This window comes from Emiliania huxleyi (assembly GCF_000372725.1).
Source record: "Emiliania huxleyi CCMP1516 chromosome Unknown EMIHUscaffold_160, whole genome shotgun sequence".
Lineage (NCBI taxonomy): Eukaryota > Haptophyta > Isochrysidales > Noelaerhabdaceae > Emiliania > Emiliania huxleyi.
This window is the reverse complement of record NW_005200981.1, coordinates 214,099-232,717: the sequence shown is the minus strand read 5'-3', so window position 1 is coordinate 232,717 and position 18,619 is coordinate 214,099. Positions and strand designations below refer to the sequence as shown.

The 18,619-nt window shown below is 63.9% G+C and overlaps 3 protein-coding genes across 3 annotated transcripts in view; 2 read left to right on the top strand and 1 right to left on the bottom strand.

The window, feature by feature from the left end:
* Positions 1–6,999: 6,999 nt before the first annotated feature.
* Positions 7,000–14,167, bottom strand: EMIHUDRAFT_467857 (hypothetical protein; the record flags this gene model as incomplete). Its single annotated transcript, XM_005785427.1, has 7 exons — positions 7,000–7,040; positions 11,862–12,155; positions 12,274–12,347; positions 12,425–12,491; positions 12,709–12,966; positions 13,491–13,586; positions 13,823–14,167. The coding sequence occupies 6 exons, from the start codon at positions 14,165–14,167 to the stop codon at positions 12,015–12,017; spliced, it is 981 nt and encodes a 326-aa protein (XP_005785484.1). The 3' UTR covers positions 7,000–7,040; positions 11,862–12,014.
* Positions 14,168–14,836: 669 nt separating this feature from the next.
* Positions 14,837–15,453, top strand: EMIHUDRAFT_230039 (hypothetical protein; the record flags this gene model as incomplete). Its single annotated transcript, XM_005785426.1, has 3 exons — positions 14,837–15,115; positions 15,236–15,278; positions 15,356–15,453. The coding sequence occupies 3 exons, from the start codon at positions 14,837–14,839 to the stop codon at positions 15,451–15,453; spliced, it is 420 nt and encodes a 139-aa protein (XP_005785483.1).
* Positions 15,454–17,656: 2,203 nt separating this feature from the next.
* Positions 17,657–18,619, top strand: part of EMIHUDRAFT_441671 (hypothetical protein) — a gene marked incomplete at both ends in the record, with an annotated part of 1,108 nt that continues 145 nt past the window's right edge. Inside the window, 3 exons of the mRNA XM_005785425.1 lie at positions 17,657–17,689; positions 17,833–18,033; positions 18,215–18,530. Of these exons, the coding sequence (XP_005785482.1) occupies positions 17,657–17,689; positions 17,833–18,033; positions 18,215–18,530 (550 nt within the window). The remainder of the gene's footprint in view (positions 17,690–17,832; positions 18,034–18,214; positions 18,531–18,619) is intronic.

Genomic DNA, 18,619 nt, shown 5'->3' with positions numbered 1-18,619 from the left:
CGAGAACACCCGCGACGTCCGCTCCGCGCGTTGGGCTGCAGAAAGGGCCAGGGGAAGAATCCAGCCAATTCCGTTGCACCAGATGGTCTTCTGATAAACGCAGTATATGGAGATACAAAGCGACGGAGGAGCAACGAGCGCCCTGGCGTGAGCCAAAGATACTCCCGTCTGTAGACACTGATCACACACGGGTGGGACAGGGTGGGAGTTTCGCAAGGGGCGGCGAGCGAGGGCAGCGAGCGAGGGGCAGCGGGGGCGCATCGAGGCGCGGCCGGCGCGGAGGTCCCCGCGAGAGGCGTTCACCCACCCTTGGGGACCCGCCGTGTGCGGGGTTGGGCCCCTGCCACACAGGTCACAGCTAGGACGACGGCATGAACGGGCTTGAGACTGAATGAATGGAGCTCACCCACCCACCCAGTGAGGAAGTGAGGAACTTGCTCGGTCCGGCGCTGCGCCTGCGGCCTTGCGTCATGCTTCAGCAGCACTTCAGCACTTGATAGGGTCGATTCCGCATGGTATGGGACCCCTCGATCGTCTCGCCCTCCCTCACTGGTGTGTTCATTGGGGGGCGTCATGCTGAACAAAAGCTCCTCTTGTAGCTCGATCGGTCGCACCACCATCACCGCCGACGTCTCCCAGTGAGATGATGGAGAGGGGGGACGTTGGCCTGCATACACGTTTCCGGAAACCAAAAAGGAAACGAGAGGGTCCCCAGCACTTTTCGTTTCCGGAAATTTCCAGGGAAACCAGAGGGTGTTTGGTGCTCCAACCTCCATTCTGGCAACTCTCGAGTTTGCCTGAGTCTGAGAGCTGGTCTGGGGCAAAATCTGAGGCGAAACCGAGAAAAGCGGCAACATACCGGGTATTTTCCAGGTATACCCGCAAAATACCCCGGTATTTTGCCGATTTGGCTGATTTTGGGCCCAAACCAGCTGATTTTAGGGGTCCCGTATTGGCCTTTACGAGAGTTTCCGGCAACCCAGAGGGAAACCAGAGCGCAGAGGGTCCCCAGCACTTTGAGTTTCCGGAAGTTTCCAGGGAATCCAGAGGGTGTTTGGTGCTCCATTCCTGCTCCATTCTGTCTGTCTGGCAACTCTCGAGTTTCCCTGAGTCTGAGAGCTGGTTTGCGTTTGGGGCAAAATCTGAGGCGAAACCGAGGAAACCGGCATGAAACTACGCGGGTATTTTCCAGGTATACCCGGGGGGTTCCAGGTATATCCGCAAAATACCCCGGTATTTGCCGATTTGGCTGATTTGGGGCCCAAACCAGCCTCAGACTCGGCTCAGAGCGGCCCGTGAAATTGATGATTTCCACGGAGTTTCCCAAGGAAACTATATAGGGAAACTAGCAGGAAACACGGAAAGGAAACCAGGCAGGCAGGGTGCGAGAGGAAACTCTCGTACGTAAAGCCCAAGTCCCGTACCATGTGGGAATCGACCCTATCCCAGTGCAGTGCAGTGCAGGGTGAACGAGAGACCCCGTCTTGCATGTCTGACTGTCACTGTGCGATTTCGGGCCCGGGGTTATGCTTTCAGTGAATGAGAGACTCAAAATTAACAAAAAACAAACACCGTGACCGCCCGCCGGGGCGCTTGTGTAATTTTGTGTGTCTCTCGCGCCTCTCGCACACAAGTGAGAGAGAGAGAACACAACCCCCTCTCTCTTTTCTCCCAGTAAGCTAAAAGTACGTACACAAGTGCGGTCTCACACCCCGCCGTGCAACCCCGCCCTCGCGCCAGCGGCCAGGCAGCCTCACGAGCGCTCGCGCCAGCCTCGCCACCTCCACCTCCGCCACCTTGCCGCCAGCGTCGCCGCATGCCGCCAATGCTGAGCCTGTGCGCTGCGAACGCGCCCAATGCATGGTCTAGCTCGTATTATTCGTCCTGTTCTGGCTTGGAGCAGCCCATGTACCGAACGGCAGAGGGTCGTTCGGTTGATTCGATCAAGCACTGGCTCGGTGTGTCCAGTGAATGCCTCGCGGCGCTCAATGCGACTGGGCGCCATGAGTCAGCGCACTTCCATGCGCTGCCGCTGCTCTCGACTCGGCTGCTCCAGCTTGGGGCTTACGCCTCAGCCATGTCAGCACTCCCAGCAGTAGGGGTTGCAGCAACCGCTCTCCAAAAGAAGGCCGACGGCCTCTCGGAGCGAGCGGCGGCACTCTCCGCGAGCATGGACATGCACCAGCCACTTCCGCGATCGGCCAGGGCTGCGCATGCCATGTCTTTGGCTCTCCAGAGGCACAGCCTTTGTAGTCGTTCAGGACGGCCGCTGAATTGCACCGGTGGCAGCGCAACCGCAGCTGGAACCTGCCGAGCCGCCAGACCACCCCAGCCCAACGCATCTATGCACGCGCATCTGCACCTGACACACCACGGTGGCACGACCCTGCTAGGCATCATCCTTCGAGACACTTGCAGCCTCATCACACCCAGATGTGCCGCGATCACCTACGTGGACTCCCCTCCTACGTGGAATGTTTGCTGGGGGGGCGAGATGATGGCTGCAAAGCAACGCCAGCTTGAGGCGAAGCTCGTCGCCCTGACAGCCAATGCATCCGCACGCAACGGCCACTGCTGCAGTCCTAGCTGTGGAGGCCACGAGCCCGCGTACGCGCAAGGCAACGAGCCAATCGACGTGGCCTTTTTCGAGCCAGCGCTACCGATCGGGGCACCCGTCGAGAGCGACCAGATCGTGTGGACGACAATCATGCGTCACCCCGTCCCCTTCGCTCTGGCGCATGGCTTCATTCCCGAGTTTATGCTCTCGAGTTGGGTGGGGCATGTGCAGCGCTCGCACCTCCCACATTCCGCCGCGTACTGCGACCTGCCCTCGCTCAAACCACTCAGGCGTGCGAGGAGATTGCTGAAGGCCAGCAGCAATCACCTAAACGATACAGCGGCATTGCCCATTCACCTACAGGACGACTGCACACGCCCACAGCGGTTCAATTTCACTCGAGCAGAGCTGACGCACGCCAAGGAGCTGGCGCTGAGCTTTGCGGGCATCGCTTTGCTTGAGGAGTACAACGAAGGCCTCAGCGCTTTCTGCAAGCTCCTGGGCTGGCCCACCTGTCCCAAAGTTGCAAGCAAGCAGCTGAGGGGACAGCATGCTGAACACCATGGCATCGCGAATATGATGCGCAAGTACGGCTACGGGCCCGAGGTGCTCGCGGATTTCGTCGACGCCGCGCAGCTGTCGACCGAGCTCTATTACTTCGGGAGAGAGCTCTACCGAGCGCAGCAGCTGCGGCTGGGTCTCCCTCCACCCTCACCAGGCCTCATACCACCAGCCGAGCGCTAATTGCAGGGTGCCAGTGCGCGCGGGGTCGGAATTCTCTTTTTCTAGTGTGCGCCAGTCCACGCCCTTGTCGCGCCAGTGTGCTGTGCGAGAGGCTTGTATTTTGGAGCACTAAGGTCTAAGCATTTGCTCATATGCGTTTCCGGGTGGTTCCGATTCGTTTCCGATTCGTTTCCACCCCCCCCCCCCTGACGAAATTCTTGCGCTCACTCTTTTACATACATAAAACTGACACACGCCAAACGAGGGGTGTGGGATGAAGAACAGGGTCCCCACCTGCACGAGCAGGATCTTGTAAGCCAAGCTGCAGAACATGTGCGAGCCAGCGCCTACGCCGCTCAAGGAGTCAGGCGCGGAGCGCCGCGCGCGGAGCGCGCCCCGAAGAAAATTTTGAGGGTTGTGGAGGGCTAGATGCGGTTTCTATTCAGCGTTGACTCACACGCTAGGAAGCACTCGGCCCACCCACAGGCCCAATCTCAAGTGGCGGCGCTCCGCGCCTGTGCAGCGGCGCGCTCCGCGCGTGTTCTGCAGCGGCGCGCTCCGCGCGTGTCTCTGGGCGCTACATGCGGCCGTCGCCGTGCCCTTCATCAACCGTGCGCTCGAGAACTGGGGCGGTCTCAACTGGGAAGACCGCTTTCACCACAACGACAGGTCACATGCACAGAGGGGCGGCATTGGAGCTTCGCTGCAGCGGGGTGTGGTCATGACGCGGAAGAAGGCAGCGCGCTCGTCGTAATGTCGACGGGGCGCGCATGTCAGCGAGAGAGTTGCGGACTTTTCGAAGACGAGCCCCGCGCCACGGTTGCCAGCCGTGCCTTCGCGGGAGTCGCCCCTCGAGCCGCGTCCCGTCGGTACTGTCCCTGAGTGCGTCCCGCCTTGGCGGCACACACTCGACGAGGACAGTCCGGCCGACGGGAACGTGTCGCGCGCCGGCGACGGTTGCGGCGGGGTGTGTGTGTGTACGAAGCGCCGATGGCACGACCACCGCCCTGCATCGAAGGCCGGGCAAGGAGGGGCCTGCTCGCGTTTCGCGGAACAGGAGATCTTTCCCCCTCCCCCGGCCTGAGCAGCGACGGGTGGAAGGCAGCCCCTGAGCGAGGGCGGCGGGCGACCATTGCCGAGCTCCAATGACCAAAGGCCCGGGCGTCTGCTGATGGTCGCACCGCCCCGTGCGGCGCCGCCGCTCGATGATTATTAATTAGTAATTAATTAACAAATAAGTAATTTTACCTCATCCGCCGCCGCGCCGCCCCGCCCTGCGTCGCCCGCTGCCGCGCCGCCGCCTCGCGCCGCCCGCCGCCGCGCCGCGCCGCGCCGCCGCGCGATGATTAATAATTAATAATTATTACCCTATGATTAATAATGTGTGTGTGTGTGTGTGTGTGTGTGTGTGTGTGTGTGTGTGTGTGTGTGTGTGTGTGTGTGTGTGTGTGTGTGTGTGTGTGTTTGTTTGTTTGCGCGATGGCAGGCAGGGAAGGGCAGGGCAGCAGCGAGCCGCAAGTGGCGTCGGCGACGCGGTAAGGACACGATGATGACGCCCACAGCGCAGCGTGCGCGGCAGCAGCGCCGACAGCGGCCCCGCGCCGCGTCGGCGGCGGTCTGAGAGAAGGTAAAAAAGAACAAAAGAGGCCCTGCGAACACGTCCCGCGAACACGGCTCAGACCCGCTGAAACTCGTTGCGGCCAGAAACTCCATGGCAACCGCATGCACCGGCGTGGTCGGCGACTACAACTGCCCGCAGCAGGTGGGGAATCGAGTGCACGTGCTGCTCAACGCCGAGCTCTGCGCGCGCGCCTACGGCGTGCCTCTCCTCTGGCACCCAAACATCGAGAATGGCCTGGTGCGCTGTCGGACACTCTCGCACACGCGGGCGCGCCTTCCCTCTCGCTAGTTCCGCCACCGCCAACGATGCCACCGCCCCGATCCGTCCAGTTCGAGTGCGACCGGTTCCTCACGCGCTCGCCGTCCGTCCGGAGGGCGGACGCACTGCCTCCGTCGTGCAGCCGCGCCGAGTGGGCCTACCCCTTCAGCAAGTGGCCAAACTGGCGCAACCACGTCCCCGAGATTGAGAGGGCACTCCGGCAGCACGACTGGCAGCCCGCGCCCAACGCGAGTGCCTACGTCTTTTGCGGCCGGATGGAGCGGCCTGTGATGTCGGCCGCGCTCGCAGACTCGCCGCGCGCGCCCGAGCCGATCCGCGGGCGGCTGCGCCACATCTTTTCCAACGGCGCTAGACACGCAGCAGCCGCGGCCGGCTCTCTCCCTTCGAAGCCCTTTCCTTGCAGCCGCCCCCTCGGCCTCTGCCATAGGCAGCGCGTACGCGTACGGCGGCGCGTTCCACCGGCTCTTCACGTTTGCGCGCGCGGCCGACCGGCGGCGAGCGCAGCAGCGCGTCGACCTTGGTATCCATGCCCGCATCAACTTGGGCAGCGTGCGCTCCGGCGGGAGGCCGCGGCAGGCGATCTTTAGCCGACGGTAGCCGAGACTCGTCTAGCCGAGAGGCTGCGGCAGCGCGGCGTATCGCCGCGTGGGTTGGCGCTCTCGCTCTGCCGCAGACCTCTGCGTCACTCGGCGCCGTCGTGTGGTGCAGGCGCAGCTGCTGCAAAACATCGAGGACTTGGCGCTCTCCAAGCTGCCCGCCGACACGCCGTGCCGCGCCTTTGTGGCGAGCGACCACGTCGAGGCGCGACACCACCCAGACCCCTCCTCGACACTCCCCAGACCCCTCCTCTCACTCTCCCCAGGCCCCTCCTCGACACTCCCTAGACCCCTCCTCGACGCTCCCTAGACGATTCGAGGCGCCGCCGCACGCACACACAGCTCCGTAAGACGCACACCGTGCGAGAGAGAGACTTCCGACACGATGCCCACCCCCTCCGAGACGCCACCACGTCCGGGGCCGGCCAGCGGAGCAGCCACAAGAGCCCGTCTCCCTCTCTACCGGCTTGGCGCCTCACCCCTCCCCTCCCTCCCGCAGGTTGCACTGCGGCACCTCTCGCGACTGAGTGCGCCGCTGCCGAGTCAAGAGGGCCTCGAGATCGCCCGAGATCAGCCGAGGTCAGCCGAGGTTAGGCGCGCGCTGCCAGGTGAAGACGCTGCAGCGGCGCGAGGATGTCGAGGAGAGGAGATCGATCGATGCAGGGCACGGCCGGTGCCCCCCCCCCCCCAGCCCAGGGCGTGGAAGGGGCCGACTTCCTTTGCGCCAAATCCCCTTGCGCCACCGCCCCCTGAGCAGTCCCTGCAAGTGGAGCCAACCCTTCACGCTCGGCGGCGGTCAGGTACCAAAACTCCTTCATCTCGGAGCTGGCGCACATGAGCGGCGCCTCCGCCCGGGAGGCGAGATCGCGCGAGATCGCACGAGCTTACCCGAGGGCCGACGGGCGCGTAGGCGCAAAGCTGATGGTGGGGACGCACGGCTCGTCGGCGAGCGAGCTGATGGCGGCGCTCGCGGCGCACGGTGGGGGCGCCGTGTGGCTGTGCCACGGCCGCAAAAGGGGCGAGTGCAGCGATCGCTGGGAGGAGCTTGGGGCGTAGGCCCGCTGAGTCGGGCCGAAGGCAAAAAGCGCACGAGAGTTGCTAGAGCCGTAGCTCACACTCTCGCTTTTTTCGCTACTCCGCTCTTGTTGTCCTCTTTAACAAAGAAACACAATACGATCCGACTTGAGAATGAACAATGATGCAGATTGCAGTGATTTGCCACACATATGTAATCAGAATCACACAAAAATCACAATGCACAAAAATCACAATGAAAATGGGCAAAAACGGGGTGATTTTGGTCATTCGTCAAAATATCTGAAGATCTGACCGGGGGATTCTCCCCAAACCTTGCTCAGCTGATCCAGCCTGGGGGGAAGGCCAGCCCTGGGCAAAGAAACCAGCACCTCATCGGGCTTCCCTGAGCGTCACTCACAGCTCGGTGATCGCGCCGGCCGGACACCACTGTAACGTCCGTTCCGGGCATTTGAACGCGACCTTCGGGGGCAAAGACATGGGCTCTATGGCTCAGACTGGACTCCTCTTGGTCCCTTCTGATGCCCTAGGCCACACCTGGGCCTTACCTGGGGTCCTAGGGGCCGGGCAGGGTTTGCCCCCCCCAACTGGCCCGAAGGACCTGTGTGGTGGCGGCGTGCCGTCCTCCCATCCCTCCCTTGGCTTGGCCGTCGTCTTCTTTTCTTTTTGACGACACGGAGGACGCCTCGAAAGTGGTGCGGGACGCGGTGCGAACTCGGCCATGCATGCACACGGTGCGAACGGAGGCGGCAGAGGACACGGAGAAGAGGGAGATAGTGGACCGACGGACATACGGGCACATGTGCATGCACATGTACATGTGTTGTTGTTGTTGTTGTGCATGTGCATGTTGTGCATGTCATGTTGTGAGTGAGAGAGATTTTTGAAAACCAACAAGAAATTACGACTCTCACAGTGATTTGGGCTCGGCAGCTTGTCAGCCAGCCCTCAGCCGAAGCTGGGGCCGGTCCCGTCCGTAGCCGGCCGAGAGCGCCCGCGCCGATGAGTTCGACGCGGTCGGGGGGCCCTGCGGAGAGGCCAGCGAGATGGCGATCGCTATACTTCATGGTGCCCTCGCTCGGTGGGTGGGGCGGCTGACAAGCCAGAAAGAGAGAGATTTCTTCACTGTGTTTCGTCTCCGAAACAACATAAACAAATGTCCTGCCATCCACGACAGCCATCCATAGCCAACAACATACTCTACACACATGCGTACTCTCTAGATCCCGTTCCTTGCAGTACCTAGGTACGCATGAACTCGAACGTCCCCTGCATTCAGCGTCGCTCCTTAGGCATTGGCCATTGCGACCAACCAGGCAGGTGCTCACCACGCGACACGCCGGCCCTGTCGGGCATCGGTGCTCGCAATGCCAGTCAAACCTGACGACGACCGTCCCCAGCGGGGAATTGAGCGCCTTGCGTCCGCGGAGCGGGCGCTCGGCAAGGTCGACATCGGGCTGCGCCTCGTCGACACTCTCTTTCTGCTCGGCGAGCGCGCCGGGCTACCTCTCCTGCCCGCTGTGTGCGGAGCAGCTCGCGACGTTCTTCAAGTCGTACAGAAGTCGAGAACGGTGATCAACGATGTCCTAGTGGTTGCCCAGCGCACGGTCGACATCCTCGAGCTACTGCAGCTCATGGCCAACAATGTGGAACGCATGGACGTGTCGAGCCGTGAAAGTGTCGAGGGAAGGATGCGCGAGCTGCAGGGGCTGCTCGAAGACGTGCGCTCGGCTGTTGCTGCCTTTGGCAAGCAGGGCTGGCTGTGGCACGCGCTCAACGTAGGAAGGCGCACCACGCTCTCGCAGCTCGACTCCGAGATCACTGGCCAGCTCGACTTGCTGCTCAAGTTCTACAATCTCACCCGCGACGCGCGCATCGACGCCCAGCTGCAGGCGCGCGAGTATGCTGTCGAGGCGGAGGTACTGCGGCAGGTGGCCGAGCGGAAGGCGATGGGTGAGGCTGTCGACGCGAATGCGCTCGAGAAGGACTCCGAAGTCGTGCGTGGCATCGCCGTCGCCTCGGGCGTGTCGGACGCCGAGTTCCAAGAGGAGCTCCGCTCTGAGATGCGTGAGGGCTTTGCGTCAACGGGCGTGAAGCTGGACGAGATCAAAACGATGATGGAGAAGTTGTCGACGGGCAGTGCCGCCTCGGAGTCAGTGCACAGCTCACGACTGTCGCTCTACGAGTACGACCGCAAGCCGAACGCGCCTCCCAGCCAGAAGGACAAGCTCGCTGCGCGGCTCGGCAGGGGATCCTTCGGCGTGACCTACCGAATGCGCAAGGTTGCTGGGATTGATGCGAGACGGTACGCGATCAAGATGATCGAGACGGAGGAGCTGGACGGCTCCGTATTGGAGAACGAGGCGCGCCTACTCTCGCTGCTCGAGCACGAGAACACCTTGCGCTTCTACGACGCCTTTTGGCACGACACCGACGACGGCCTCCTCTTCGTCATAGTCACAGAGCTTCTCACCGGCGGCTCTCTTGCCGAGAAGATCGCCGCCGCGCCGCCGCTGCAACCAGCGGAGGTGGCAGCGCTGATGCGACAGGTTGCGTCCGGCCTCGCGTACATGCACTCGCTCAACCTGCAGCACCGCGACCTCAAGCCGGCCAACGTGATGCTCGACTCGACGGGCCGCGCAAAGATCATCGACTTTGGGCTCGCGTGCGTCTCTTCCGCCTCGCACCGCTCGCGTACCAAGACCAGGGTGGGCACCGACGTCTATATGTCGCCCGAAAAGGCTGTTGGGAAGCGGTACGGGCCGCCGGACGACGTGTGGGCCGCCGGCTGCATCCTCGCGGAGCTGCTGCTTGGTCGCACGATTGGCAACGTAGCGCTCGACGCGGCAAAGCGGCAGCGCGCGATCACCGAGGGCAAGTCTGCGAGTGAGCGGCTCTGCTCGTGGGTCGAGGGATGTCTGCAGGAGAGCCCGGGGCGGCGGCCGGCAGCAGGGTTGCTGGAGCAGGGGCTGGCGGACGAGGCTGTCGACCGCTCTCGATGGGCCGCCTTCTCGAAGCCGTCGGTTGCGGCTTTCCACCGATTGTTTGTCAAAGTTGGGGGCTTGTTGGAGGGGGCGCTCAAGAGTGATCGCCTAGACTGGAGCGAGAAGAATTTGGATGCTGAGGACGCCACCGTCGTGGCGTACATCGTCTCAGTCAGCGAGGTGCTGAAAGCGCTCAGCCTCCGGGACAACAACATCGGCGACGAGGGTGCCAAGGCGCTAGCATACGCTCTTCGCATCAATGGGGTGCTGACCAACCTCGCGCTCATGAACAACAACATCGGCGACGAGGGCGCCACTGCGCTGGCCTCCGCTCTTCGCGTCAACGAGGTGCTCATGTCGCTGATTGCCGGCAACGCGGTGCTGACGTCCTTGGACGTAAGCGGCAACAAAATCGGGCCAACCGGCGCGACCGCGATTGCCGAGGCGCTGCGCGCCAATGCGGTGCTGACCACCCTCGACCTGAGCGGCAACGAGATATGCGGCATTGACGAGGACGGTGATGGTGAGTACGATGCGTCCGGCATCGTTGCGCTCGCGGACGCCCTCAAGGTCAATGCGGTATTGACCGAGTTGTGGCTCGGCGGGAACGAGATCGGCGACGAGGGCGCCGCTGCGCTGGCCTCCGCTCTGCGCGTCAACGGGGTCTTGACCAACCTCAACCTCAGGTGGAACGACATCGGCGACGAGGGCGCCACCGCGCTGGCCTCCGCTCTTCGCTTCAACGGGGTATTGACCGAGTTGGACCTCGGCGGGAACGAGATCGGCGACGAGGGTGCCACCGCGCTGGCCTCCGCTTTGGAGGTCAACGGCGTGCTGAACATCCTCAACCTCTCCTACAACGGCATCGGCCCCGAGGGCGCCAAGGCGATCGGCGAGGCGCTCGCGGTCAATGAGGTGCTGAACAACATCGCCCTCCGCGGCAACAGTTTGGGCGACGAGGGGGGCAGAGTGATTCGAGATGCGGTGAGCGGGCGGGAAGGGTTCAAGCTCAACATGTGAGCTCAATAACCAGGTCTGTGAGTGGGCTCTGAGTGCGGAGTCGGCGCAGGGAGGTGCACATGAACAATCGGACTCTCTTGAGAGAGTTGAGTGCTTTCATTGGATAAATCAACAGGTTCCAAAGTCGCTGAAATAGGGTACCTGGAATGCTTTTGTGAGTCCGCGCTGGTCCTGGAGACTGGAGAGCGCAGAGCGGCAGCGCGGAGAGGGGAGAGGGGTGAAATTCTCAAAAAGGTGCAGCACTTCTAGCCGACATCGACAAAAGTCCCTCTCTCGCCCCGCGGCGAGCGGCCCCGCCGGAGGCGAAGAAAATTTCGCCATCTAGCGCTCGCAACACATAGATTTGTGCATAAATCGACACCTCCAATCTTCGGGGGAGTGACGGATAAAGGCGTGCGAAAGAGCTAATGAATCCGAAAGCAGCGAATCCAAGTGATGGCCCGCCGCAGGCGAAGAAAATTTAGGGTTGGGGTTCCCCTATGCCAAGAACTCTGAGAGGATTTCGGCGGCCGGCGCGCCGAGGCACAGCGGTTCGCGCTGCCTGCTCGCGCTGGTTACACCGTTGCTGTGGCCGTCTTCGTCCGTATTGTACACCGAGCTGGCGCCACAGCAGAGCTCGGACGAACTGCTCCACGGTACTACATCATCAGAGGGCCCGGCAAGGTCCACGGCGGAGCTGGCGGTGGTGGGAGTGGTGGTAGGAACGAAGGCGCACCTGTCGGCGATTCACCGCCGTTCGTTCCTAAGAACATGGAGTTTCAAAGGCGAGGTCAGTAAGACATAGCATAAGCTGGCGTGAGTCAGTATTTTGAGTAGCTGCTGATGTTTGGCGAAGAAAGGTTGTACATGAGAGGGAAAGAAGGATCCTAGGACCACTCCTGAAACAAACATATGAAGCCAACCACTGACCCATAGAAAAGTAGGCAGGAGATGCAAGCTGTTTGAGGTGAAAACAAAAACTGCAGTTGCACAAGCGACGAGTCGACCCACGCAACTACCAGAAACCCACATCTGTGAGCAATCAGAATCACACAAAAAAAAAATGCACAAAAAACGCGCACATGTGAGGATGTCGGGTGAAAACTGTCACACATATTTCCCATGCACATGACCGTGACACGTCGCGACAGCGCCCCCGGTCCGCAGAGCTTTGTTTCAGCGCCAGGGAGGACGCGTCGGCGCCCGATCAGGAACTCGATTTAATCCGAGGTGAAAGAGAATCGGATGCTCGAGCGCATGCCCGTACCCGAGCAAACAGGGTCGCCGGCGCGCATGAGGGAGCAGAATTCGTCGTAGTCGACCTTGCCGTCGTTGTTGGTGTCCACCTCCTCGAAGATCCCCTAACGCAGCAACCCGGCAGGAGCTCTCAAGTCGCGCAGCCGTTTCGGGCCGTAGAGGGGGGGGGGCGGAGCGCCCAAATCTATAGTGACTGTGCGCCAGAGCGGGCCTCGGGCGCGCCTGCAGCCCGGCCTCGTTGAGCCCCCTCTCGTTCAGGGCTGCCTTGATCTCCTCGCGCGAGAGGAAGCCAGAGCCTAACAGCCGGCAGAGTTCGCCGAGGGTCCGCGCGACACGCGGCACGAGGCGTGGACCACTAGGGCATGCGGCGCGCCGTCGACGTCGAACTTGTCAAAGGTGTCGCGCAGCTTCTCCTCCTTGTACAACTTGCTCGTGTGCACCTGGGGTCGTCGGGTGTTCGCGGCCGGGTGATCTCCGGCCTCGGGGGATCTCGGGGGATCTCACTCGTGCCGGTTGCTTGCTCGGACGCCCCGTGTCACAGATTGCCCTCCCCCGTACGGTACCCGCGCGGCGCCGAGGTGTGGCCGAGGTTTGTGGCCGAAGGACTACGAGGTCGAGTACAGTCGAGGTGCTGCAGCGCAGAAGAGCTGTCCGCACCGTCGCGGCGATGAACTCCTCCAAGTCCAGGTTGCCGCTGCCGTCGACGTCGGCCTCGTTGAGGAGCGCGTTGAGCTTCTCCACGCTTGCGAGGATTGAGCTCTCCTCGCCGATCCCAGCGTAGCCGGGCTTCTGCATGATGTCTCGCAACTCGAGGACGGAGATGGTGCCGTCGTCATTGACGTCCGCCGCGCTGAAGAGCTCGCGCAAGCCGGCGACCTCCTCCGGCGCCATGCTGGCCGCCATCATCCGAATGGCCTAGGGCGAGCAGCGAGGTCGCCTCCCTCACGTCGCCACGTCGTGAGACAGGGGCTGCCCCCCGTGGCAGAGTGCCTTAAGGTGTGTGTGTGTGTGTGTGTGTGTGTGTGTGTGTGTGCGTGTGTGTGTGTGTGTGTGTGTGTGTGTGTGTGTGTGTGTGTGTGTGTGTGTGTGTGTGTGCGTGCGTGCGTGTGTGTATGTGTGTGCGCGTGCGTGCGTGTGTGTATGTGTGTGTGTGTGTGCGTGTGGTGGCCTCCCGCTTCAGCTTGTTGAGCGCGACGAACTTCCTGATGCGGTCTCCCACCGCAGAGCCTGTGCCAGAGGTGCAGGGGAGAGCCCCTTCACCCCCCCCCCCCCCCCCTTCCCGCGTCTCCATATTATCTCCCGATCACGAGATTTGCAGGAGGCAGGCCCCGCGGCATTGAAAGTGCAGCAGCCGGCCCGGCGGCGCACGCGGCTCGGAGCACACGCGGAAGAAAGCGGGAGGAGAGGGGAGCAGTGGGAGTGTGCAGTCAGAGACGCACGACCTCGACGATGTCGCGGATGGTGGCCGCCGCGTCAGCCTCGGAGTAGATTCCCTTAGAGAGGATGCGGTCGAAGAGCTCGCCGCCGCTGCACTCCTGGCCGAGGTGAGGCGCGCGCGATAAGGATTTTGCTCGCCTTCCCTGGGACGCCCCGTGTTCTGACTGTCTCTGTGTCTTGCGATTTCGGGCCCGGGGCTTTTGCGTGAGAAGGAGCGAAGGTAGGGCTCCGTGGGTGAGGGCGAAGTTAGCGTGGTGCGCGCAGGTTGGCGGTACTCGTGTGAGGGAAATCGGAGAGGGGCGGAGGGCTCTTTTGCCTCGAGGATGAGATGTACGTGCTTGCGATCCTCGACCGCCTCGACGATGTTCACGATGCCTGAGTGGCCGCCCAAATGGTGCTGAATCTCCACCTCGCGCTTGATCATCTCGCGCTCCGCTTTGGTGCGCAGCCGACGCTTGGCGATACTTTTGCAAGCGAACGACTCATCCGTCTTCGCGCACGTCGCCTTCCGCACCACCCCAAAGGTGCCCTTGCCAAGCTCGACGCCGAGGTTGTAGTCGATTGTCACGTCGTGGAAGCCCTTGCCGAGGATGCCCCGGGGGCCCTTTTCGGTGCTGTTGTATGGCCGATCGGAGGTGGCGCCGCCGTCGCCGCCGGTCCTTGAACCGCAAGCGCCCATAAATCCGTGTACAAAAGAGCGGCGGCCGCCTTCTCTTCGTCTAGGAGACAGCTGAGGGCCGCCGCGAGCGCGGAGCTGAAACTCGCTCGCGCTGAGCGCGTGCTTTGGCGAGCGACAAGGCGCCGCCTTCTGATGCCCTGCTTCACACAAAAACACAACCCCGCCCCCAAGACTCCCCTTCTTCAAATAAACGCACAACCCCGGGCCCCGAAATCGCACAGTGACAGTCAGACATGCAACAAACACGGGGTCCCAGGGAAGGCAAGCAAAAACCTTATCGCGCGCGCTATACGCCGACTCGGAGGCCGCGCCGGTCATGCGCGCAGCCGGAGAGAGAGGGAGGCGCTCAATGCCCTTCACCAGGCTTTGCTAATCAGAGGTTGAGGTGCGAGCGCGGGAGGCCCTGGGGATGGGGGGAGACTACCCGCAGGCCTAGAAGGCCCGTGCGCACAGGGGTGGGGCATGAATTAGTGCTCTGCATCCGGCGCGGGACGAACTGCCTGCGTTGTAGAGCGATGTAGAGGCGCTCCGCGCGGGTACAGACCTACCCTACCGGCCACGGGAAAAAACGCCGCTGGCGCTTGCCCTGGTGCATCAGTGGAACACGCCGTTAGCGCCCACACCAGTCACCTGCCTAGCCGCCAACGCCCCACGACGCACGCGGCTGCGATGGAATCCGCATCCTTCAAAGATCTCCTCGTCGTCAAGACCGGGGTGAAGGTCTGGTCGACCGTCGCCGCGACTCTCTTCTCACTACTCCTCGCCGCCGGTCTCGTCGAGTCGCACATCCGTCCATCAGCTCTGTTGCCTACCGCGCTCGTCGGCCTCTACGCAGTCTACTCGGAGCGGCAGGACGTCCTCGGCGCCGCCACATTCCTTCTCTGGTGGTCGTACATCTCAGACGCTCTTTGGTTCGCGATTGGCCCGCTCGGCCTCGACGCGGCGTCCGTCGCAACCATATTCGATGACTGCGCGGCGGCGGCTGCCAACGCCTCCGCCTCCGCCCTCGCCTCCGTCCCTCCGTGGACGGGAAACGGGTCGGCGGCGGCGGGCGGGCGGTCCGACAAGCGGTCTGTCCAACTCGGTGGGCTGACAGTGGCGTCTCCAGACGGTAGAGATTGCCACGTTGCGGTGCAAGGAGGCGTGAAGCGCGTCTCTTCACAGGCGGCACTCCTGCGTGTCCTCCAGGCGACTCGCTCCTCTGCGTGGCTCGCGAGGCGCCGTCTGGCCTGTCGATGAGCGGCGATCACAATACCAACCAGCATAAAATCGTGCAACAATCATAGGCGGTGTCTGGCATGTCGCTCAGTGGGTGGTATGGCGTCTGCTTCTTCCTCCTCACCACGGCACCGCGCGAGCTCTCTCTCCTCTCTCTCTCTCCTCACACACACACACACACACACACACACACACACGTCTCTCGCTCCTCTCTCTCCTTCTCCTCTCTCTCTTCTCCCCCCCCCCCCCCAGCAGGCCGGCCCCTATGGGCGCGGCAGGGCAGGCGTCTCTCCTCACACACGGTCTCGTGCGCGAGCAGGCGCTGCTCAAGTTCGTCTCCCTCCTCCTCCTCCCGCACTTCGCCGCCGCCATCCGGGCCCGCCGCCGCATCACCGGCCTCGACAGCTCCTCGCTTTAGAGCCCCCCGTCCGCGCGGCCGCTCTTCACGCCTCCGGCTGTGAGCAGGCCTCAGCACGCTATCGGAGAGCCTCTCTCCGATGGCGGGTGGCCCCGCGGCCCTCGCCGCTTGGGCAGGGCACACGGCGGCCTCCGCCCTCGCCCCTCCACCGACGCAGAGGCGCGACGCCCGCCGACTGTGAGCAGGCGTGTGGCGGTGGCGGTGCTCGCCGCCGCCGCGCTGACAGTCGTGCTGCGGGGCGGCGCCGACCCGTCGCCGCTCGCCGCCGTGCTCGTCCTCTGTGGATCGCTCGAGCAGCGGGTGCTCGTCGTGGCGCTATCCCACCCCCCTCTGCCGACCTCTGTTCGTCGTCGACGCTCGGACTGTTGATCAGGTCGACATGCTCGTCGCCGCGCTCGTCTACCTCTGCCTCTTCGCCCTCCTCGATTTGCGCTGGATGGAGACCGAGGCGTCCGTTGGCGAGAGGGCGGCGGCGCGCAGCTGGAGTGGACCCTTTCCAATCGGAGTCCAGTCGCCGCCTAGGCCTCCTTTGGTGCGATGGGGAGCCAGCTGGCAAACGAAGAGCCGGTGCAGCTGCCGCCAAACACCACGCTCGCAGCGGCGTGTGTGGTGCTCGCGCGAGGGCGCTTCGCGCGGCGGTCGGTGAGCGGCGCTGTCATCACGCTGCGGTGTGAGCAGGTGCTCCTGGCCGCGATCCTCAAGCTGCTTCTTGCCGGCTTGGTGGGGCGGGCTGCTGCCGGGGAGGCCCACGCCGGGCATCCTCTTCAGGACAGGCTTCTGTGACCAGGTGGGGCGGCTGCTGTGGGTGAAGCCAACTTGGGGCAGCGCCGGCGAGAGCAGCATGCCTCCCTGGCTGCGGCTGGGCGACATCGAGGAGGAGGACGAGGAGGAGGAGGGGTCCGAGGACCCTTTTGCCCAGGATGGCGCTGGATCGTCCGGCGGTGGCGGAGGAGGAGGGGGCGGCGGCGGCGGCATAGCCGCTTCCTCGCTCCGCACGCACGCGGTGGTGCTCAACAACGAGCACATCTTGCGGCACGCGACGCGGCACGAGGCCTTTTGGGCGGCGGTCGGTGCACGCCTCTCCCTCCTCCTCCTCCTCGCATCGCTCGTCTCGGCGCACGCGCGGCTCGACGCGACGCCCCTCGTGGGCGCATGGCTGGCCTACGTCTGCCGGCTGCACGAGTCGAAACACTTGCGCCCGACCTCGCACCTCAAGAAGGCGGCGCACGCCGCGGCGCTCGGCCTGCTCTCCGGCTCGCTGCTGCTCGATGCCGCGTGGGTCGTCGAGGCGGCGCGCACGCCGCTCGGCGCCGCGGCGGTGGACGCGCTGCACGGCGACGGCGCCGCCACCTCCGCACTCCCTCTCGGGCAACCGGCGGTGCTGCTCCAGCCGAGGGGTGGGCGTGCCTCGCGCGACCTCGGCCCCTTGCCTGCGAGATAGGCAGCGGGCTGTGCTCCTCTCGATCGGCGCCTCGGCGGCCATCAAGGTCTGCCTCGTCCCTGTCATGCTCAAGGCGCAGCACGGCGTGCGGCCGCGGGGCTGCGACTGCGCGGCCCTCTCACTACGGGTGGGTTGCGCGAGCAGGTGTACGGCGCGGTGCGTCTCGAGGCGATGGCGCACGTGCTCTGGCAGAGGCGGATGGAGGAGGAGGCGGCGCAACGCTGCCAGCTCGCCCTCGCCATCACCTTTTTCGCCGCGCTCGCCTCGTCGGCCCGATTGCGTCTCGACCGCCCTTCGCCTCTTCCGACCCTCGCTCCTGCATTGTTGTCCCGGAACCTTCCCGCAGGTCTCGCATGTCTCGCCCGCCCTCGCCGCCGCAGCTCTCGCCGCGTGGGCGGTCGGGCGCGGCCGCAGTTCCTCCTCGCCGCTCTGGCTCGCCGCTGCGGCGCCCCCGCCCCGCCGCCCAGCCGTGAGTCGGACGCCTCTCTCTCTCTCTCCACACAAAAGCACACAGTGCCGGGCCCGAAATCGCACGGCAGCCGAGTGACAGTCAGACACTCCTCTCTTCACGCGCCGCGCCGTCCACAGGCGCTCGCCGCGTGCCCCGCACTCGAGCTCGCTTGGCTGCTGCTCGCGCACGGCCTCACCGTCAAGGGGCTGCTCGCGCTTCTGCACGAGACACCGACGGCGCTGCAGCGCGGCGGCAGCTTGCCCGACCTCTCTCTCCTCCCGCCGGTCGCGGTGTCGCTGCTCTGCCTCCTCTCCGGCGGGCTGCTGCTGCTCTTCAAGGCCACTCACAATCAGTCGTAGTTATTAGCCACTCTCCTCGGCTAATCACTCTCCTCGGCCGCTCTGCGCATCAAGGCCGAGAGACGAGACACGTCGCATCGAGATCTGCCGTCGAGAGATGCCGCCGAGACACCGCCGAGAGACGCCCCCCCTCCCCCGCGTGGTCTCTCCCTCTCCTCAGGTCACCGTCGTGCCGATCGACGAGCCGCCGCCGAGCCGTTTGACCGCCGCCTTCTTGCTCCTCTCGCGGCTGCTGCTCCTCCTCTCCCTCGCCGCCTCCGCCGCCTCCTCCTTCGTGCCAGCGCTCCCGATCGCCGTGCTCGCCCTCATTCTCTCCTCCTTCCGCGAGACTTCGCGCGGCGGCGGCGGCGGCGGCGGCGGAGGCGGCGGTGAGGGCGGCGAAGCCCCCCTTTTCCTGCTTTTCCTCCCCCTCGCCGCGGCCACCTTCCTCGCCCAGACCGCGTGGCTGCTGTGGCGCGGCCCGCCTCTCGACACGGTGAACCACCTACCGCGAGGCCCCCCGCCGCCCTTCTCTCTTCCCTCTCTCGCCCCCCTTCTCTCTCGCCCCCCCCCCCCCCCCCAAAAA